Here is a 24,036-nt window from a genome sequence, read left to right on the forward strand (position 1 = left end):
TCAAAGACTTGGTAATTCTATACTGCAGAGTTTTGTACCTGATGAGGATATTTTATGCCAAGCCCATGATTGTACAAATAAACAATTAGGAATTAACGAGTATTTGCCTTTAAAATACAGTTTTTCAATTATTTATTCATTTTATTTTATTTTATTTTAATAAAGAGATACACATACAGCAATACTGCCAATTTAAAGTGCACTTATAACAACAAAAGGCATACATATAGCAGAGGTATCACCGAATAATCTACTCCCATTTCATTTAAAGAACAAATACATTTCAATAATCTTATCGGAGATGTAGGGAGATGAAAACAAGTTGTGGAAGATGGAGATGAATTGAGGCAGTTTGTTTCAGAAGCAAGAGACCTGCACGGACTGTATTGCCAACGACAATTATGAATGCCGACCAGCTACATAGTAAGCTTGTTTCATGAGATATTTTGTAATAAAGAAAATTTTCTTCTCTCAAAAATGTAGATTTCTGGATGGGAGCCATGGCTAAGTTTACACTTGCAAGTGAGTCTACACCCACATAAAATAATTTCATGACAGGAAACTTAAAGTGATGAAATAGTATAGCACTGTATACAGTTGCTCTTCTGTTACCTGCTCCATTCTTTGTGACACTTATTTTCACCAATTCTGTCTAAAATTTCTGATTACATTCTCTGAATGCCTGTTATTTTACAGATTTAATTGGAATTTTTCTTCTTTAACAGAACATTTTAAAATTATTTAATTAGAATGAGAGCAACTCCTATCTTTACTTTTCACCTGACCCATTCCTTTACTGCTTCCACCATAACTAATGTAACAAATTTATATTATTGAATCTATAATATTTGCATGCTATCAATAATAGTTGTGAAAAAGGTAGTAATTTTTAAATGAACATTAGCAAAAGGCTATCATTGATCAGCCGATCCAAAAAATAAATCTTTCAAGATGAGTATTTTTCATAGTTTTGCAACAATGAGCAGCTGGATGCGAGGAACAAGTGATCAAAATACTGTTAAGGTAGAATGCATTTTCAAAATGCAGCGAGAATAAGAAAATAGGCATGATAAGTACCTCAAATTAGTGACAACCAGGAACATAATGAAATATGAACTCAGTAAATCCAGTGTAAAGCTTAGTTGAACCAGTTGTTTCAGGAGAGATGCGGTGTGATTGTTCCATCATAAATGAGAGATATTCATAGAAAAGCTAAGATTTTAATATGATGTGACAGCATAAAAATGTGTAGTGAAGTGCAAGTAATTACTTTTAGTGGAAACAGCAAAATCTATTTCATTTATAAGTTCAACCACCATGAATAGAAGAAAATGTATGGCCATAGAAAAATCTGAATGCACAGTTGAAGTATTGCATGAATTGTGCAAGAAGCATTGATTCCTGTAATTAAAAGTGACTAAATTTTAGCAAGTGAAGAAAAACTTCATTTCAGTCATTTTGAGATAAGGGGAACATAACTAAAATGAATTCTGAAAAATATGGGTTGGCCAAGAGCTTAATCAAGTTGGAAAAATATACCTCCAAAAGTGGTTTTCAATTAAAAGTTCTTAGCCTAGCCCTTAGCCTAGCCCCTAGCCTAGCCCTTAGCCTAGCCCTACCTTAAGTATTTTCCTCCCAAGCCAAGCTAGCAGATGATAGATAGATGATAGCCAAGTTAGCAGAAAAAGCAGATTCTTAAGTATATTTTTCCAGCTTCATTTGAATGCAAAGAGTCTCCCTTCTTCAGACATTTTCACTTAAGCCAATAAGCAGCACTCAATTATTCTATCCTTAGATTGAGAAAATGAGTATAAAAATTCAAAACTATCAAAATATATTGCTCACCATGCGTGTACACGAAATTTAAGCACTTGTCCACAATAACTGGGATTTTTTCAAGCGTCAATTGCTGCTCTGCAATTCCTGGGCCTGATTCCAAAGCTGCAGTCTTGAGAGCAGTCTTCCAGCCATTGATGGCACTTTTTGAGGCGAGGAACTTATTACTGCTGCCAGCATTGGGCCAGAACGTATTTCCCTCTGTTGCCATAGGTCGCAGATATATCGAATGACCTCCCTGAAGGTCTAAGAGGATACTCGGACCACACCCATCATCTTCCTTGTTCACCTCTGAAAATAAATAAATTAAGCCACAAAAAAAGTTTCATTAGAAAATGAATAACATAACTTATAAATTTGATTATTTTACACATTATGTGATGCATTAATAGCATTGAGCATGTGGAAGGGATAGGTAAGACTTCACGAACAAAAAACCTTCTCCATTCAGCATTTCTTGTACAAGTTTAAAATGGGGGAAGTAGCCTGAAGGAGGATATTCTTCCAAATTCAAAGTGAAAGGAGGAGAAAATAGTCAGGAAAACAAATAGCCACAAGGTAATATCAGCAGCTGCATAATCAAGAGTTGACAGAATATAACTTTGATGTATTTGGTCCTTGTTTTTCATGCATAAAAATTAAAATGGTAATTATTCATACTTTTCAGAAAGAATGCATCTAATGGTTCAAATATGTAAAATTCTATTTTTAAGATACTTGAAAAGTAGTTATACTTTACCAGGAAATAAAAGTAATGGAGAAGTGTAAAAAATTCAAGAAAAATTGAGTTTTGGCGAATAGAATAGACGTTACTCTTTAGTTTACTTAATGTTTGCAGGTGAACTTCTGAGAGAGCCCATACACTCAGAGGGCTTCAATGATGGAGAGGGGAAGTAATGACAGAAAGAGGAGCAAAATTAGTGTTGCCAAATGTGCACAGGTTTGTCACTGAAAACATGTGAGTGATGGGTGGCCACAGGTGCTTTAAGCCCACTGCCGAGACAATATACCAACTCATTTGGAAGGAAATGAGGATAAACACAGAAGCCCATGACATTGTCACCTACCACGCCGAATGTGGCACTGCTGGTGAAAGGCACATTAAAGACATACAAGGAGAATGCATGAGGTTTGGCAATATAGCTCCACGAGCAGATTCACAATTTTAACATGACGGAGGTTGAGAGCGACCGAATTTCCTAAGTGCTAGGCCACACCTACTGTCTGCTGATTGGCAAATGGAAAGTCACGCATCGAGAACTTTCCCTCCCCTCACCTCCATTTGTTTTAGCCACATCAGCTCTCACCCGCAAAGATAAAATGAAATGAGTGTGGCACATACTTACTTATGGACCGTGCGTACTGGAGATTTGATTCCTTCGCCGATGATGAGCCGCTAAGACAGTAGAAAAATACCCGTTGATAGAGAAGCATCCATCCTTTACACCAGTTGCCACTTATCCCTTCCTGTGAATGCAATGAATAGTGATTACATACATCAGAAAACACAACAAAACTGCCATTAACTAAGAAGAAACTATGAAATTAAAATGTGAAACTTTCATTAATTGTTTCAGTTTATAAATGAGCTTACACATAGAAAAATAAAGAAACGAAAGAGACGTAGATGTTCACTAGAGAAATGTTAACAATAAATACATTAAAAGCAATACAATTTTTTTGCGATTCCACAAACTTGAGATGGTGATGTTTCGGTCAATTTCAACTACATACACAGAGAGTATGTAATTTATTTATCCATTAGATGTGATTGGTTTCAAGACAATATCTAGTTAAAAAGGGTACTGGTTAAAAGTTTATCAAAGGTTAAATCTTTTTTAGGTACATCTTAAGTAAAGTTCCTACAATTTTAGAATTAGAGCCAATATTATAAGAACTAGTACATATTTACCAATACATGATCCAAAAATGAAAAATAACTACAATCAATCAATATGATAATATGTATTAATTACCGCAATTACCATCAACTAGAGCCTGCAATTCAGTTCCCCAATTTAAGTTAAAGAGAGAAATAAATTGAATTTCTTTCATAGTAAGCACTAAGCAAAGACTTACAAAATACTTAAGGTAGTACAGAATAAATCAAGAGCAGACATATCCCCAGACAAACTATTAGAACTATAATTTGATAATAATATTAGAATCAAAGGCCAATCATACATTAAAATTTTCACATTTTCTATACGCACCGAAAGAAAACTAAAAAGAAATCCTTGCACATCATGCCCCTGGCACATAGTAAAAAGGACTATCATTTTGTAATTTATTTTGTTTTTGTTCTTCCTAAAGTTACTTTAGTTAAATATATTTTGCATTTCTATTACACTTATAATACTGGCATGCTTTTTGTAAATGGTGGCTTAATAGGACATAAATAAAGAGAAAGGGAAAATGGGCAATGGGTTGTTTATTTACATATTTCTGGAATATTCCTGTCACTTTATGATAATTGTGCATTTCAAACTCATTGTCGGGCATAATGTCCCGTAAGCTCTTTATTAGGCATTTCAAATTAAAAAAATCCTTAGCAAATACAAACTGTCGAATACTTAAGAAACATCCAAAAAATACTACAGTGCAACCTCGATATAACGACACCCCACGGTGCACTAAAAACACTCGCTATAGCGAATTGTCGCTTTACCGGAGGTGGAGCAAATAATAGCCAATATACCTGTTGCGAACAGATGTACAGGAACAGGAGTGGTGCGGCGACAGATAAACATCTATCCGATAAACGTAAGCATAAATCCAGACGAAAGGCGATGTTTTTTTGCATCACTAAATTTCCTTACTCAAATAACGACTAACTATTCAAACAATTTATAAGCGCCGCACTGAATAAAAATCATTAAAAGCATTGTTTCGTCAATTAATATATTTATCGAACGAGAGTTTACCACATAAATTTGAGACTGAGCACTCCATTAACTTCATTTCTAACAGATCGCTAGCAGTTACAGAGGTTAAGGAGTCTTGATGAAAGTCTTCCGGCGGTGAAACCCTCGCTATGGCGAGAGCCAACGCCGAAAGGGTCTCGTAAAAACGAATTTTTTAACACGCTTATTATAGGGTCAATTGACGGTACATCGGCTATCTCTCGTAATAGCGGGGGTGTCGCTATAGCCCGTACTCGCTTTAGCGAGGTTTCACTGTACCTATATTTAGCTCAGTATATTTTGTGAATTATTAGGCACTTCCAAATTTTATTTCAATTTATGAGCACATAAATTCATTGAGAAAAACAATATATCTAAATACCTTTTTGAATATTGCTACCAGATTCATATAATTTAAATATGAAATTGGTTAATAAAAAAACAACATGATGAGAAGGATTCACTGATACATTCTAGGCACAAATATTGGCCCTGTAGCAAATCACTTCTTTCGAAGCATTTTTTTATTGAGAATGTCACAAGAGAAAGGTAATCATTATTGATATTAATTAAAGATTTCACACATATTTAATCAAAATACGAAGGTATCATGCATATCCACGAACACCGAAGAGACATAAATGATATGCACCCAGCTATGTAAAAAAAATTCAAATTAGAAGGCTACAAAGAGGAGCCCAAAAATATGCTACAGAAACAATAGAGTGAACTTGCAAATGAATGCAAAAGAACTGCTGAAAAGAGATATTTACCACTACTGGGAATTAAACTTCTACCAACCAGGTCAATTAGGATACTTTGATACCAATCAAGATTCTCTAAATTTTGCACCTTGAGCTAATGATTATCACCAAATTAAATTCCTTGTACAACAAAACATAGTAATCAATAATACTTCCCATGATGCACAGCCAAAAGATGGCTTTCCCCATATGATTCGTTGATTAAATTCATCCCTTCAGCACAACAACAATTATTTGAGAAACATACTACTCAATATCATATCTATTGAAGAGTTATTAAATAATTTATATTTATCGGCACTAAAAAAATGCAATCATTAAAGTCTTAGTGGCTCGCATTTAGCATCCAGAGGAAAGGTTATACCCGTGCATGTATGCAATGTCAAAACAAGGAAAGATCTAAGGAAAAAAATTACCAGAGCAGGTGCAGGTATAAGGCATGGACATATTTATAAAAGTTTAACCCTTTCCATGTGGCTCACTCTCCTGAAAGCTACTTATCACATGTGGCAGAAAAGTGAAGGGCATAGTAAGTGAAACAATAGACTATATTACTTCCTAGAAAAAGAGATACTTATCTAAAAAAAAAGTAAGGGGGAAAAGTATGACTCACTATTGGTCTGGGGGTAACACAATCCATATCAGAAGGAATGAGGGTATAAGAAAAAGAAAGTTTGTCCAAGGTGCACTACAAGAAGATCGAAAAGGTACGTTCACAGCAGCCAACCGTGCGATCATAACACATACGTTCACAGCAGCAAAAGTTATAAGAGCATGAGATTTGTCTTACCAACCAATTATGTGAAGGCATATTTGTTTTAATATCATTGCAAACTCAATAATGATAGTGAATATATTGACCATTCACCAATTTCCACTCCCATCATAATCATATCAAACCCCACTTTTTCACAACATGCTTCATGGGAAAACAACCTTTATGTAGGCGCTTCCTGCTCTCGAGAAGTCCAGCACGGCAAAATTTGGAAAGCATGACGGAGGTACGACACTCTCGAGAAGTTTCTGCATCCACTGGCGACGTTCTGTCGAGGAGATGGAACCTAGTAATAGGGAATGGGAAGGCAAGGAACCTCCACCAGCAGAGCGACCCATCCAATTGGACTTCCCCCCGATCACACCAAGCTCAAAACAGGATAGGACCTCGCCCTCGGAACTTTTAGTTCCAAGAAGAATCCATGCAACAAGTGCAGAGTAGAATGAAACAAGAAACAAAGAGCAGGCAAAACATATCCAGGATAGGAGAATTTTAACAGTTCAAGCCAAGTATCAAAGCACAGGAAAGAAGCCAAAGGTAAAATGAACAATACAGAAACATGGGGGAAAGACGAATATGATTTATAAACAATGGAGGCAGGTGTACATTAGTAAAACATGAGAATAGTAGTAAGCAGGGTGAGATGAGGGTACAACAAAAAGAAAAGAAAAAAATAATGATTAATCACATCTAATTTTGAAATTAATTATCATAAGTGATTACAAAAAAAATTGGAAAAGGAGAATAAAACAGAAAAAGAGTAGGTCACAACTGTTAATAATTTATTTCAAAACAAAAATCAATGGTTGAATACGCTGACTCAAATCAATAATTTTACACTACAAAGCCTAACTAATCCAGCAACAAATATCAATAACTACTAACATTGCAGAATGTTTTACAATTAACACAAAAAGAAGTAAAGGCAATGAGAAATAGTATGAAATCAAATACAGTGAACAATAATTGACAAAAATTTTGATGATGAAAAACTGAATAAACTATTAAAATGATGAAAAATGTAAATCTACTGGATTTCTAAGTATTACATATCCTGTATGAGTCCAGAAATACAACACAATGACAATAATTGAGGTCGTTTAAGGTTTCTTCAGCGCAAGAGGATACAGTTTTCTACTCTGTACATTCTCATGCGTGTAAATTAGCAAAAAAGTATTGGAGTGGCACAATGAAAAACTTATTATAGGATATGTAACTCCCCTTCACTATGCTAACATCACTATACATAACAGAGACACATATTTTGTTGAACTGTGACAGAAAAAAACATGGTGACAAAAAGGAACTTACATATGCACGTTCCATTGATTTTTCCATCTAACCTAAGCTTAAGCAGAAACTACATCATCACCTTGATAATGAAACATGTATTATGAATATTGAAACTGAGGTTAGATAAATAAAATCAATGGAACATGCACAAGTTCTTTTTCCAGAACTTGTTACAAAATCTGTACTATCTAAAATAATAAAAGAAGAAAAATTACTGCCTCAGGGTAAGGATTAAGTAAAATCTTCCTCAATACAATGTTAACAATAATGTATTAGTTTGAGTGTAAGCACGAAGGAGTGCAAATTCAAAATTTATCCGAAGGAGCACTCTTCTTACCTTGGATTGGGCCGATCTTGTGCAATGCGTATGGATGCGAGCTGCTCGAGAGGTAAACATGAGGATGGCCCAGCACCACCCCGCTCCCTCCACCACGTCAACTTCCCACGGCACAGATTGAACCACCGCACTTGGGCACTACCCCACGAAGTCCCGGTCACCACTCCCACTGTCCCTTGGCTCAGCTGATAGAGCAACCCAGAATGCTGCAATGTGTGGTCCACTGCAAAATCACACCGGCTCATATCTACTCAGGAGAAACAAAAGAAAGCATACATCAGTAGTCCATCTATTAATTAATGAAATTATGTCCTAGGACTGGAGATTCCGAAGCCAATTTAAGTTAGACACTTCAGTCTAGCCCTCAGTGGATCAACAGCCATTTCCATCCCCATTGGTGACAGTCCTATCCACTTCAGTCTTTTAGACAGGACATATTCACTTCAGTCATTAGTAGCTCAACTTCAGCTTTTTCATCATTCCAATTGATGATTCATTTTTGCTAATAACCACTTATATTAGAGGTGGGTCTCTTGTATAGTCCAATAGTACTACATATTTAGGAAGCATTTTTTTAGTATTTGATATAAGAGGAGCAATAGGGTGGTTTCCTATTTATTTTTTATTGCCTACATTGAAAGATTATTGCTCCTGGAGTATGTATTTCACGCTTTTAGATTTTTAAATTAAGATATCTATCTTTCGCGATTAAATGAAAAGTAAAAATTTTCAAGCACGCGAAAACCGGACGGCTAAGTATGATTGCTGAGAAATGCCCATGCGACATCATTGTAGTTCCGGCTACCGCCATGTGAGGTCATCTTGGTGCGAGGCTATGAGCGCCGCTACGATGCAGGCTGATAGCAGATAGCAGAGTACCCCGCTAATAGGTAGTGCTTGGCTCAAATAAGGATTATTAATACCCTACAAAACAAAGGAAACTTTCTGACAATTGTTAATCTACCAAGGCCTAAACTTCATCAATTAATAGATGTACCATTGACCTAGGCTTTTTTTTTGTTGTATCAGGTTAAGATTCGGATCCAAACACAGAAAAGGTTACACCTGGAGTAAGGATGCAACAATCCTGATTCATGGGCCACGCTGACTCCTTGAAAAATCCTGTGGAGAGGGGCAATGTTTCCCTTCTCCCCACCCTCCTGTTCTGCCCTTTGTTCTAAATAAGGGGGTGGAGGGAAAGGGGAGTTATATCTTCTCCATTTAAAATTTTGCACAGCATTAAAAAACATAGCAGAGACAATAGGGGCAAAGGCACAAATAATTTTGCGAATTGGGCAGTGTCCATTAAAAAGTGATTCACACCCTCTGATTTTCAGTGGAGCAGGAGCAGTCCCCTCCTCAATATCGTTTATCAGTAGATGGGGGAAGGAAAACCCTTCCCCATCCACCGAATGTTGCCCTCTGATCTGGAGTATGAATTTGTACGGAATAAAGGCATCACAAAAGGAAGTAAAAAAGAATAGAAGCCAAATAATTGAGGAGGAAGGAAATACCAACAAGGGACACTACTAAGCTGTACACCAGAGATTTTGATCAAAACTGGTAGGATGTTAGTGTTTGCTAATAAAGTCACAAATATGAAATTTTCCAAGCCAAGAAGCCTATTCAGCAAAGATATTAGCTTCTGAATTTCTGAGCTCTCTGACCATTTTCTGCTAAGCGGCCCACTCGCATCATGGACCCATAGCGAGGTGGCTGGCAGCAAGAGCACAAGAGGACGGCCCTATGCCAGCTGGAAATATTCCATGGTTAAGCTATATTTCTGATGGATAAATAAATTAAACTCAGGACTGAGCTTTAAGTCACCGAGTGCATCTACCGGGTTGTGGATGGTGGGTCAACCTCTAGATGTAAAGGTTAGCTGCGATATAAGCGAGTTTACTTGTCGAATAAGCAGTCGTGGACAAAAAGTGGCGGCATGGACAAAAAGTAGCATGGCAGTGGCGTGGACAAAAAGTGGTATGGGCCTATCCCTGGGTAAGAGAGGCCATCTAAATGAGACATTAAACGTAAATGAAGATACCGTGACTTGGCGATGGAGGCCGCCAATAATAATGCCTCACATCACCCGGGGGAGAGGGCAGCAGCTCTTCTTCATATGAGTGAAGGTGGAGACCACGGTGGTCAGTATAGCGACACCCATTTCACTTCAGGCATTGTAACATTTACTTTAACAGCTGCAGTGCTATGATGTAGAAGGCAAGAGGAAACCATCACATTATTATCCCGAGAAGTCAAAGCTACTCCAACTTTAAATTATTTGACATGATGGAATTCTCTCAGGTAAAAATTTCCCAAGGTAAACTATTCCCACATTTGGATCTCCAGGCGGGGACTACCCAAGTAGGTACGTTGGTCAATTGTGATAAAGTTATGAGGATAGGTACATGGAACGTTATAAAGAGGTTAGCGGATAAGAGAGAGAAATGGAGAGCTGCGTCAAACCAATCTTAGGATTTTTGACTGATAATGATGAAATAAATTAAAATTTGGTGCAGATGAAATGCTTTCAAATGGACATAGCAGGAGGAATAGAAATAAATAAATACAAATTCTTAAACAAATCCCAGGTTTGAGGGAGGGCTGCATAATCAGGTACATAATACAGTTTTAATACATAATTCACAGGCACCATTCACGAGCAAAAATATTCAAAACATGTGTGATCCATAATTAGCACATTCAATGATGCCAATCCTCAATGAAACCCTCAATCATAGGCATAAGCTTATTTAATGTGTAATACTGATATCCCTTCTTCCATTAGAGCTCGGCATATTAACCATTGGCAGTGGGGATCACACACTGTGATTTCAATTAGTAAAATGACACCTATCATATTAATCCTAGCAATATCCTTCCCATACACTCCCATCCAATATAATCAGAGGAAGAAGGAATCATAAAAAGGTAACGAAAGTTTTATTGTTCATTTATACTTAAAGATTTTCTTTTTCACCAATCACAATCGTTACAATCAGTCAAAAAAGACTAAGGGATAGTCAAAGCATTGACACTAAAGTGTTAAAATGGAAATACCTAGATTAAAATGAACTTGATAAAGGATGCAAGGGAGATGATTGTTCTAGTCATTTTTTTTTCCAAGTTTCCCCCAGGCTAATGACTGTATAATACTCAATGTTAGGTAGGGAAAATATCCCATTAAAATGCCATGACAGATTTAACTTCAAATTGCTTCATTAATCAAGGAGATACACAATCCTTTTCAATGCAGCTATGAAAATTTCGATTAATATCAAAGGACTAAAACTAAGGTAAAAGAAAATACTCACCTATTGGAGAAGTCTCTTCAGGGCTTGACACAGGCTGGTTATAGAAGATGCTCAGCTTGGCATCAGCTGATTGGTCTGCAGGTGGTACTATTATCTGTCCAACAGAAGTTCTCTCGCCAGCCACCCCATTCAAGAATTTCATGGCCTTCTTCATACTACTCCACTGCGGCAGACCTGCACGACGGAATCGGAAGGGTGAAGACGGCTCCGAATCCCTCAGCTCCATCCCTGCAGTGCTACCCACATCAGCACTTGCCGAACTGGCTATGGAGTCTTTCCTAATGGGTGGAGGAGGAGGTGCAGGCATGGAAAGCGTCACACCCGCACCAGGTTGGACATCACCCCTCTCCCCCAAACCTTCAGCACCACTCTGATCTGCACCCATGGCATGCACCTGAGCATGGTTCTTGCGTATTCTTCTGGCAGGTTTACGCAAGAATGAGGGCTCGTTGAAGGAGCAAGAAATGTCAGGGACTGACACTGATTTTTCACCACACGCACCGACGCCATCGTCCCCAATCCCACTTTCTTCAGCAATGGCACCTATACTACAGTTTCTGTCGACACTTGCCCTCTTTGAAGCATCTCGCTTCCGTATCCTGCCATAAGGCGATTCTTCCTCTTTGGAACTGTCGAAAATGTTAGCCAACTGAGGGGAGGAATGTGACTGCTGGCCACAGCCAGATTCACTAAACAAAGGATCAAATTCTAGGATGAGGGAAGGGGTAACACGCCTGGATGGGGAAGTTCTAATATCGAGTTTGGCTCTGACAGGAACAGGGATGTCCACTTTGGTCACTTGTCCAGGGCAAGCTGGGGACTGAGATTTCTCACTGGGCCAAGTTGGTGAGGTGGGAACAGGAGATGGGGATGGGATGAGTAGGGGCATACGATCTGGAAATGGAGGGCGAACAGGGGTCAAAGGAGCTGGAGGCTCGGGAGTTTTGGACGAAACCCTAGGGGATGATTCAGGATTGAAAATGAACGGGTCACTGCAGTCACTGGTGACGGTCGACCGAGGGGTTACTATGACAACATTCTCATACTCCTCAGGGAGATGTTCTGATGCACTCAAGAGCTTAACTCGCCCAGCCCTTTCACTCGAGTTCCCTTCTTCTCCCACACTTTTCTCTGGTTCCGATACACGCTCGACGGCATCGTAAAAACTCCATGAATCACAGCTTAGAACAGACAGTTTCTTCGGGGTAAGACAGAGTCCTTCCGAACCTGAGGAGTAATCACCTGTGTGGCTGCTTCCTCCCCCACCAGAAGACGGAGACCCAATGGCAACATCTTCATAAATACCCTCTTCAGTATCAGTGGGGGAATCTGTCCACGATGAGAAGGAGCAAGGGTAGTAAGACGCAGACTGGTTAGATCCTGCATATGTTTCTTCAGGTGATTCCTCTTCTCCACCTTGGGACCTCTTGCCATAGTTCCTTTCTGAGTGTGGACGAGGGACAACACTAAACCATGGGCCAGACGTTGATCCAGGCAGGGATTGGACTTCATCATAGACAGACTCATCGGGGAGTGGAGGTGGAGGGTAAAAAGGTGGTTCAGGTGATGGCGTCATTTCCCTATCCCCTCCATTGTCGACTATAATAGCATCTACCTCATTGACACTTTTCTCACTTTCTACAGGCTTGATGGACCACTTCAGCTCTTCTTCTTTGAGTGGAGATGGGAAGGTTATGGAACGGAACAGGTCCTGGATCTCGTTGAGTGTGTCACCCATTGCAACAGGTTCTTCGACAGTGCTTGGGTTTGAAACTGAACTTGCATTTGATGGGCGCCTGGTGAGCGTGGAAAAGATGTTCCTCTCACCCCGAGCAACACCTTTAAGTCGTGGCAGTGGTATAGGTCTTTTGGCAGGAGTAGGAGGAAGTTTGGCAGTAGATGACAGGTCAGTCAAAGACGATGACAAAGCATCTTTTTTAGCACCAACCCCTGTTCGGGGCAGTGGAACAGGGGCAATGGGATCCATGGCACAATTCTGAAAAAAAATAAACACATTAACCCAACAAAAATCAACAAAAGATACTAACAACATAATTTATCAAGGAAAACCTTAGACATTTAAAAATATTCAACTATTTAGGGTTGTATCTATATGCATGATACACCAAACCAAAACTAGACATTTCTTAAACGATAGAGGTAAGTAATATGGAGTAGAACTCATTGCTTCAAACACAAAAACACATTTTATACAAGCATATTATGAAAATGACTTCTGCAAATGAGAACAAAATTGTCTAGACAAATAAGAAAATGATAAATTTCTATCATATCGATCAAAAACTCATTCCAACTCATTATGATCTGAGATAGTTCACAATGAATTATCACAGTAAATACATAGCTTCCAATACCTATTGGAAAGTTTAAATGGATTCCCGGAGACAACTAATGGAGGGATATCATTACCTATTCATACAAAATGTATCACCAAACAACACCACACATGCGAAGAGTTCCATCTGATTAAAGCAATAACTTGCATCTACATTAAAAGGTGTAGGTTTAACACAAAAAGTGGACTCAAACAGCGCACTTTCAAATAATCATAGAACTTACCTTAAAGTAATGTCTCCTTCCAATTCTTTAGTAATTCATAAAAAGTACGCTATTCCCCTAAAACTGTCCTGTAAAATATCATCTTCACGATTCGTTTGGTAAACTCCCTTCCGTTTAAGTCTCTGGAGCAAAATAGACCGGTCACAAATGCATGACACTAGCCCGAAGTAGCGTAGATATGTTGCCTAAACATCAAAGCATTCGTCAACTCCACAATACCAGGGTGTGCCACATAAATATCAAAGCACAGTCTTCAAGGATCATTCCTTTCAGTGGTACTAAATGATGCAAGGTAGTTCATTACCTGACACATTCATAAATGAGCATACAATAAAACACAGCATTGGCCTTTAAGTATTTCAAGCAAAGTTGACTGCGAATAACTGGTAGTCAGAAGTTTCTCCACCATGACTCAACTTCGAAGAAGTGACAATTAATAAAAACTTGAATAGAAAATATTTAAGTTACCCTCTCTTTCCCATTTCCCATATTTCCAGAATATTTTGAAGCATAATTGGATTCTCCTGTTAAGATATGCAGCACTTATCACTCAAAGATAGATAACTACACAATCATACAAAAACAAGGACAGCAAGTAGATGAGTCATATCTTCTCGCCAGCAGATTCGATTCATCTTTCGAAGCAACAGGTCATTGATATCCCGATGTAGATTGAGAATTGAAGGCTTAGTACTGAAGAATCATCACCGAGGATAATCCAAGGATCCAAACTTCCGACGAATTTATTCAAATTATTGTCGCACAATACCACTCAAACAGATGATCACATCCCGGAAAAGTAGTGAGGAATGTTTGAGCGCGTGTCAATTGTTTTCCTATAACGCCATTTCCCATTCGTATGAAACCGTAGCAAAACGTACGCAAAAGATAAATTGTGTTATCGAGTGCCAGTACTCTACTTTGTGGAAGAAAATAATTTTCGCATATATTATGGAGTCTTAAATACTAATTATTAAGACCAGATCACATTTCACTGCAGACGCAGCCGAGAAAATACCTCACGAAACGTTCGGAACGAATTACTAACGCGCAATTTACAAATTATAAATCGCGGCGTCACATTGTAATTCAACGGTTAAAATCTGCAAAAATGCATTAAATTCAATCAGAGTAGACAAACGAGCTAAATATATTATTTAAGCGAATCAAAGAAAATCGCTATTGAGTGATCTTGATAAAATTATATAACATGATACTAGAACATATACTAAATAACAAACCTAAACAATTTCTCCCTTGCTGCTTTCAATTAGTTAGTGCCTTCACTCACAAACAGAGCGTCAATTTTTTCTCAATTTTTGCACCGAAATAAAACAAAATCATCGTATCAACTTTGATATGTATTTCAATAATTAAAAAGTTAAAAAAATTGCATGAGGGTAATTTCGATGACATGCGAAATGATTTTTGAAGTTTTCTTTATTCAATCATTGGAATTTAGAATCTGTGCAATGAATAAAATAGGACAGTATTTTCTTGAATTGAGCATTTAAATTTTTCTAAGAATTTCAAAACATTGCTTTTATTTGAAATGTTTACTCTTAAATGCAATACGTCAATCATTTTTCAAAATATTATGTATGGACCATATCATTGGCCAATTAAGGTGGAGGGTACCACTATTTTTCCCAAGATATTATCACAGATAAAAACTGAAGAACTGACAAAATAAATAGCAAGTAGTGGCCGACGTAAATTTAAATTTCACGAAACTGAGCCAGGAGAATGAACGTCTTCCAAATAAGAGAAGTTATTCGGATAAGTAGAGGGTCTATCTCATACCCTCCAAAAACCGTAATGTGGGCTGAAAGACGTCGCGCTCTAGTGATTTCCTCTGCGCTAAGACGAGCGTCTGACATCAGTACGGATTGGAAGCGGATATTGTAGGGCGTACCTTCTCTTTCCGCACCGCTAGCGACTTCTCGATCTCTGCGTCTTGAGCACAGAACAATTAGTGGGCGGGCTGTACTTCGGAGGATTAAATTAAACCCACCGACCATGAAAATGTACAACTGAAGAGGTAAATTAGGCTCTCTTTCTGCCATTCCGTATCCCCGAAGAGAGGCGTAATTGGTATCTCGTGCCTTATTGCAGTTTATATGCATGCACTCCTGTTTCACGTCGAGTACCTGCTAGATCGTAGTAAGTTAAACTTTTTTTGGGGGGGGGGGGAGTTCATCTGGAGAGGGGTAGATATTGTGGGACCTTCTGGAGTGGTTTCAATTCGGAATGCACTCCCCAAAACTCACTCAGAGGCTGTTACACCTAGACCAGTGCTCACGACCTTGAGCACCGCACTGCAAGTCATCCCGTGAACAGTGTCGGAGCTATGGGGGAGGGGAGGTAAGGAGGTATTACCCCCAATAGAGCAAAAATTGCACAAAGATAACAGGATTCTATCTAAAGTCAGTACGTACCCCCCTCCCCTCCAGACGCTTAAAAAGAGGCAAGGATTTTAATGCGGTTATCATTGCGTTCGTTTTGTTTTGTACATCACGGAGCCTCAATCTAAGCCTTGAGCCCAAGTAAAGAAGACGGATTTGCCGGTCATTGGTCATTCGCTAGTCGGCGCATGAAAAAAATCATCGCCCAAGTGGGAAAGAGTTAGAAAACAGTCGTTATAATGCATGCAACTAATTAATATTTCCGTACTTATAACTTTCATTTTAAAATAAAGAGAATATTTCGTACAATAATTGTTGTATGTTTTTTTAATATCAAATATGAGAAGACCGTAGGCTCGAAGATTTTCGCGGCGTTGATCAGACGATCTCTGCAGTATCTTCGGGGTTTTCACCGCGTCCGTTGGCTTCTGGCGACAACAGTTTCGCTGACATTGCAGTCAGCGAAACTGTTGGCTTCTGGCGACAACAGTTTCGCTGACATTGCAGTCAGCGAAACTGTTGTCGCCAGAAGCCAACGGACGCGGTGAAAACCCGAAGATACTGCAGAGATCATATGAGAAGACCGTTTACCTGCCAGACCCTTGTCCCCCCCTCTCCAGAATAAAATCCTGGATCCACCCTTGTCCATCCCACTGTTTTCGTGGATTCAAATGGAATTCTCCAATGTTGTGATGCATAAGTGGCTTAATAAGTAAGCTTCGGTGAATATATTCCAAAAACAAATACCTTACGCGTAATATGCCGGTAGCGAGTGGACGGAAACTAGAACACCGCATGACATTTCCAGATTTCCTCGGCGATCAAGAAGCTCTGTAGTGACTCAACGTCTGAGATCACGAAGGAAATGAAACGAAGGAACCATTCTTTCCTCCGAATTCAATTAATTGATATAAAGGCACTGAATAAAGTAAGCGTGTCACGCCAAAGTGTGACGTAATCTTTAATTTCAGTCGCAATATAATTTCGATTGCATTGAAGGATAGGGCGAATATAATGGTGGGCCCGAACCCCAAATGAGGAAAGAAATCAAAACTTAAGCTGTAAAAGTGCTATCTTAAATAGGGTAGTTTCCTTCATCAAAGAAAACGAAAGGCATTGATTGCGATTCGTTACCCACCATTAGTGTATTCATAACACACAAATTATTTGGTTTTTGAAATACCGGTTTAGACGAATGGCAAGGGTCAAATTTTATCCTCATTTGAAAAAGGCCAGATTGGCGCCCATGCGATTCCACTCCGCATGACGTCACAGGGACCTAGTTTCTACACGAGAGGATAGGAGTTATGCATCATCTGAGGTTACCAATGCATGCATGAGGCACAGAGCTCAGGGAAACATGTCTTAATAATCACCTACTAAAACTGGCTAAGGTCGGAAAGTTTTCTTCGTTTGATAAGGTATTAATAAACCTTTTTTAAGCCAAGCGCTACCTTTCAGCAAGGTACTCAGCTACCCGCTGGCAGCCTGCGACGTATCAGCGCTAAGCCTCGCCTCAAGGTCACCTCACCGGGCGGGAGGGGGAACCAGAAATACGACGTACGGAGATATTTCCCGGCATTCATACTTGAGCGTCGCGTTTTCGCGCGCTTGAAATTTTTCACTTTTCATTTAATCGCGAAAAATAGATATTGTCATTTAAAAATCTAAAAGCGTGAAATACGTACTCCAGGAGAAATAATCTTTCGATTAAGGCAATAAAAAAATAATAGGAAACCACCCTATTGATGTGGTATCTCACATCCTTATTTTTTTATTATATATTTGTAAATATGAAGTATTATGGGAGCCCAATTTTACATTACTTAATCCAACCTAACTTAATTAATCTTACATTGATATAGGCTCCTCAAAGTTATAATCCATATTCGGCTTATTTTAGACTAGTTTCATGATCCTGCCTTCTATGGGTAAAGGTGAGTCTTCCCTTCAAAAATTCAATGGCGAACGAAGTGGCCACGTCCCACGACGCCTTGGTAATACGAAGATGGTGAGGGTATGCACAAAAATGCAAGACTTATTTTTCAACCATTCTTCTGATACTCTAAAATGAGACTCTGGAGTAAAAAAAAAATTCGGCACGCATATATGAAATACACCAAAATATTGTGATTTTACATGTGTTAATATGTTTTTCTTGAAACCGAAGGTTTCAGGAGTAATATAAGGGTTAATATTTGATTCAAAAACTTGCAACAAAAAATAAAAAGGGCTTCTCACAAGTTCGTGGGTTTCAAAAGCCTATAAATTTTGCACTATTCTACGGAAAATTGAACGTAGTATTTCCAAGGGACCTACATTCAGGAGGCTTCCAGCAGGGACGGATTCATCATTAAATTTGGGGGTGGGGGCTCATCACCTGGGATCGGGGATTCTGAAATATCCCCCGGGAGAGAGGGGCGTTCTCCGGTGCAACTTTTTAAAATATCCATATTCTGCGCGTTTTGGAGCCTAAAATTTCATTTTTATTCTCACCAACACGTGAAATTAAACAATTTTGGATATATAAAACTGAAAATGTTCTTATTTTGGGGTCCTGTATATGTATTATTCCTTTACCTTTATTCCTTTACTAGGAACTTACTACGGGCGTCGAAACGTTAGAAATGACGGTGAAACTCACCCGGTGGAGAAACCGAGAGAATGTGCTTCACTCCGTGCGCCGACGAAGGGCTAGATCAGATTAAGTTAAACCATCTAAAACGTGAATCACACGATCATTTTTAAGTCCCTCAGAATGAAAGCTTCAGCGATAGGTTTTCAGGGACCAAAAGAGTGATCGCTCGATCCATCATTTTCTGAGTCGCTCGGTCATTCCCACCGTCCTTTTTTCCATCGCTTAATCCGCCACTTTCCGCATTTACAACTGTCATTCAATTAAATGACATGCGTGGCGTTACAATCACTGTTGGTGGCCTTGCGTTCTCATTGGCTGAAAGACGGCGTCAGGTTTCAGCTAAGAAAAAGAAACGTGCCCAATGATGAAAAAAGGGATGGGACTTCCATCCCTCGAGCCATTGCGGAAAATTATACCGAAAAACGGTCATTTTTTTCGTCATCATCGGAGCGATCGTCGTAGCTGTCCCTCGTAAGGGATGGAAAAAATGATCGTGTGATTCAGGCTTTAGGATTACAATTCTAATAATGAACGTGCATAAATAAATTAACATTTTGCAGAAAATTATGCCAAAAATATCATTTTATTACGAAAGGGTAAAAAAATGCGCAAAGGACGGAATTTCATGCCCTTCGATGCAGTGCTGAAAAACATAACTTCCTGAGTGAAAGCAATATATAAATTCTTTTTAATCCACAAGCTTCAATGGCTTAAGTTATCGCCCCAAGTACCGTACATTTATATTTGAAATTTTGGAAAATTCCCAATTATTGCGAGGGCCTTTCATGTTAGGAACAAAATTTTGTCGATAAGTGACACTCTGTCACGGGAACATCCACAAGTGGTGTTATCATTCATGATAAAATCCGTGGAAACCAAACACCCATCAACAGGACACGTCCAACAAAAATCCTTGAGGCTGGTGCAAGCTATGATTACAGCGACAGAAAAAGGACGTGCTGAGCGAAAGAAAAAGGGATGGAAATCTCTATTGCCAGGGGAGGTCTGGGCTGATTGGGGGCCCTCGGTTGGGCCTCCCTTACCGGGCGATTCGGGTGTCCTCCCCCGGAAAATTTAACGAAATTGCATTCCCGGAAATGGATTTTGACGCTCTCCTGGCTCTTACACGTAGATAAAAGTTTAAAAAAATAGCAATTTCGTAAGGAAAAATACTATTAAAAGTGAGAATTTCACAGCTCATAAACTTTAATAATACACTATGGTTGTATTATCTATTATTTATTGTATTTGTTCCTCGAAACTTAGCTAAAAGTCTAAAAAGAAACCTTTAAAATGACCTATTTGAATAAACCTTCAATAAAAGCATTGCAAAGCTTTTTTAATTCTGACACCCTTATTTAACTTATTTTTTATGTAATCTTACTACAATGAGCACGTTGTAAAAAAAGCAGCTATTGAAAACGTAGAATTTTATTCTTTCATGTAATCTGAGACTTAATTTATTACACGTTTCACATAGATACGCTTCTCAGTAGATGCGAGTGCTGTGGGGCCCCACCAAGCTAAGGGCCCTCGGCGATCGCTGACAAGCCGGCCATATAGCCATCGCGGAAAATGATCGCGGGAAACGGTAATCATTTCCGACATCATTGGCGCGATCGCTGGAGCTGTTCCGCAAAAGGGATGGAAAAAAATGATCGTGTGATTCACGCTTTTACCAATAACAATCCAATGTTTCTTCTACGTAACATCAACAATGGATACATTTTCAACTCGATTCAGGAAAGATTTCCACTACGAGTTTTTTTGTGCTGTAAATTTAATGGCGAAATATGTTGCTACCGCAATAATTGCGATTGAGTAAAAATTTTTCACATTTTTAAAATGAGAAGTCTTGAAATTTTATTTCTCCCAGAAGCAGCTCTGGGTTAGAAAAGGTTAAGCATAGCCACCTAGATAGACTCTCTTTCTAGGTGGCTCTGGCTTGAGTGAGATGAGTCAACAAATGGCCCATAAAGTCATGGTGGGCAGTCTGCATGTCCGACGAACCCTAGTGAACCACCACCACGTGTCGCGGCCCATCAACCAATTTCCACTTCCGATTTCGTCAACCAACTCCACATCCCACGCACGGCTGGCAATTTAAAACGAAATCCACGCCATCCGGATATATTCTATTTCATCGGATCGAGCCAATCTCAGTCGGGGGCATGGGGCACGAGGGGAAAGATAATGCTGACGGATATTATGGGGGGAGACTACCTCGGCGGAAAGCTTAAGTTGACTCATCACTACACCTCAATTGACTTCACCTCCTAATTTCCCTGCTGCCATTCAAAAGTAATGTCATATGTGTTCCCAAGAGATTCCATTCCCAGGAAGGCTGATTTCTGTTGCCACTTCGATCGCATTTTAATCGGTTTTCAAAAATGTCCGCGGCGCGGTGATGAGTGCAATGCGATCCACTTTTTTTCAATATTTTCCTTTGAAATCTTTGTTATTGCGAGGAATTGCACTGAAGAGTTATGTATTTGATAAATAACATCATCATGAATGTAAATTTCGGTTGACACCCTTAATTATACCTTATTTCCCCGTAAAGCCCGGAAAAATGTGTACCTTAGCGACACGAGTGGCGACTTTTGTAAGCCCATTTAAATGCGCGGTGGTTGATAACACATTTAGAGGCCGACTTGAGGATCCTCTTTTGTAGCATTCGCGTGTGTTTCGTAGAAAATATTGAGAATCTTCAGAATTTCATTTCTGATGCCACAAAATGCGTCTCAAACGGAAAATGAAAGGCAACGTGAGGTCGAGCATGAGTAGTCCATCTTTTTTTATTTGAATTTTGCAAAATATTTAACAATTTAGAAAAAATGTTATTTTCGGATTCACAGTCGAACAATACATAGAAGTAAATTACTTAAAACTATAAATACAACCATTTTTGGCTTCTTAGTAATTAATTGCGAGGCAAACTCCTTTTCGGAGATGAGCAAAACACGCCACTTTTCACATGGCGCTCGAGTCTAAAATCGTTCGGTGGAGAAAATCTTAGGGCTAGCGTTTAAAGGAAACCACATGTACTTTCATTGTAAATGGAAAACTTCCTCCAAAAATTTCATGGTTTTCGAATTATAAACAAAAACTATAAAGAAAACTAACCATTTTTGGGCTATTTCACCATTTTTCGCAATGCTGCGTGTCACAAAATGTTGTTCACAAAGCTCAGATTCTCATTTAATAATAGTATTCTACCGATTAAGGTAGGTTTCCATGGAGTACTAAAGAGGTGATCTGGGAGCCTCCCTTTCCTTCCAGAACTGCCTTCTTTAATTCACTGTAAGGCCTACTCTCTTTCAATCTATCTAAAAATCCTATTCTTTTCCTTCCCCTCCCTCGTTTCCCCAACATTCTACCCTCCAACACCATTTTCAACATCCCCTCACCGCTAAGCACTAACTCCATCCAAACGTTCTGTCTCCTGCGTATCTCATCTAAAAGCTTTCTCTCCTCGCCAACCATATCCAGCACTTCGTCGTTCCTTTTCCTCTCCGTCCATTTCACCCTCTCCATTCTTCTCCATACCCACATCTCGAACGCCTCCAATCTTCTCTCGTCTTCTTTCCTCAGAGTCCACGTTTCCGCACCGTAGAAAGCTACACTCCAAACCAAACTCTTCACTAACCTTTTCTTTAAACTCTTACACAACGATCCTCTCAGAAGCTCCTTCCTGCTCATGAACGCCTCCTTCGCTAATGCTATTCTCTTCCTGATGTCCTTACTACTGTATCCGTTTTCCTCTAACGTACTGCCTAAATAGTTGAATTGCTCAACCTGCTCAAGTTTTTCACCACCCACCTTTATCTTGAGTCTCACATTCCTCGCTCGTGATGCTTTACAAAACCGCATTACCTTAGTTTTCTTGTGATTAATCCTCATCCCAAACTCCTCGCAACGTTCGTATAACGCATCCACTAGGGCCTGAAGCCCCCTTGCTGACTGACTGATCAACGCCTGGTCATCCGCGAATCTCACTGATTTGAACATCATTCCTCCCACTTTTATCCCAGCTTCTAACTCATCCCACGCTTCCCTTACCATCTCTTCAGCATACACGTTAAAGAGCAGTGGCGATAGAGGACAGCCTTGCCTCACACCTCGGCCAATGCTTGCCCACCCAGATTCTCCGTCCGCTATCCTCACTTGCGCAGTCTGGGCCATATACAGATTACAAATCAGTCGTCTATCCCTCCAGTCTACACCTATTCTCTTGAGAATATCCATTAACTTTACCCAGTTCACCCTATCAAACGCTTTTTCAAAATCCACGAAACACACATATACGTCCTGCTCCTATTCTAGGTTCCTCTCCACGAGGGCCCTCATTATTGCTATTGCATCACGAGTTGACTTCCCTTTTCTGAAACCAAACTGATCTTCGCCCAAATACTCCTTTGCCCTCGCCTCCATTCGTCTGTTCAATATCCTCAGCACTACTTTAGCCGCATGGGATATTAGGCTGATAGTCCTATAATCTCCGCATTCCACAGCTTTCTTCTTTTTCGGAAGCGGAATTAAAACCGTCTTCACGAAATCCTCCGGCCAACATCCCTCCTCATAGATCTTGCGCACTAGTTCGAAAAACCTTTTCTTACCTTCCTTCCCTAGACTCTTCAGAAGCTCGCACGGGATGTTGTCCACGCCTACTGCTTTCCTAGCCTTCATATCACGGAGTGCTCTCTCTATTTCTGAATCTAATATCTCCAGCCCAAGATTATCCTCCTCCACTGCACTTTCCTCCTCTAGAGTCAATCTCTCTGGTCTGTTCGTTCCGTCATACAGGTCCTCCACGTATTCCTTCCACCTACCCTGTACCTCTTCTCGCTCGGTTAGCATCCTCCCATCTTTAGCCTTAATTTTAGACATGGCTTGTCCTCTTTTGCCGCCCGATAGCGACTTAACTTTGGCGTACAACGCGCCTACTTCTCCATCCTTCTGGAACTTTTCCATTTCCTCGCACTGTCTTTTCCACCAAGCCTCCCTTGCCCTCTTAGTTTCACGTCGTAATCGATTATTCAATTCCCTATACATTCTTTTGCCCTGTTCTGTGTCCACGTTCTTCCACTTCCTCCTCTCCTCCATTTCATTTACCATTGCCTCAGTTATCCACGGCTTCTTTATCCTTCTACTGTCAACGTAACCAATTGACTTCTCCGCCGCTTTGACT

At 39.5% G+C, this 24,036-nt stretch overlaps 1 protein-coding gene across 1 annotated transcript in view; it reads right to left on the reverse strand.

Moving 5' to 3' along the window:
- The window catches only part of LOC124159260, a 53,666-nt gene that overhangs the window by 18,836 nt on the left and 10,794 nt on the right, over nt 1-24,036 (reverse strand). Inside the window, exons 2-6 of the mRNA XM_046534955.1 lie at nt 11,223-13,218; nt 7,909-8,155; nt 6,440-6,677; nt 3,183-3,303; nt 1,846-2,127 (exon numbers count right to left, since the gene is read on the reverse strand). Of these exons, the coding sequence (XP_046390911.1) occupies nt 1,846-2,127; nt 3,183-3,303; nt 6,440-6,677; nt 7,909-8,155; nt 11,223-13,209 (2,875 nt within the window). The 5' untranslated portion in view covers nt 13,210-13,218. The remainder of the gene's footprint in view (nt 1-1,845; nt 2,128-3,182; nt 3,304-6,439; nt 6,678-7,908; nt 8,156-11,222; nt 13,219-24,036) is intronic.

The sequence above is a fragment of the Ischnura elegans genome, chromosome 5, assembly GCF_921293095.1.
Source record: "Ischnura elegans chromosome 5, ioIscEleg1.1, whole genome shotgun sequence".
In the NCBI taxonomy this organism is placed as follows: Eukaryota; Metazoa; Arthropoda; class Insecta; order Odonata; family Coenagrionidae; genus Ischnura; species Ischnura elegans.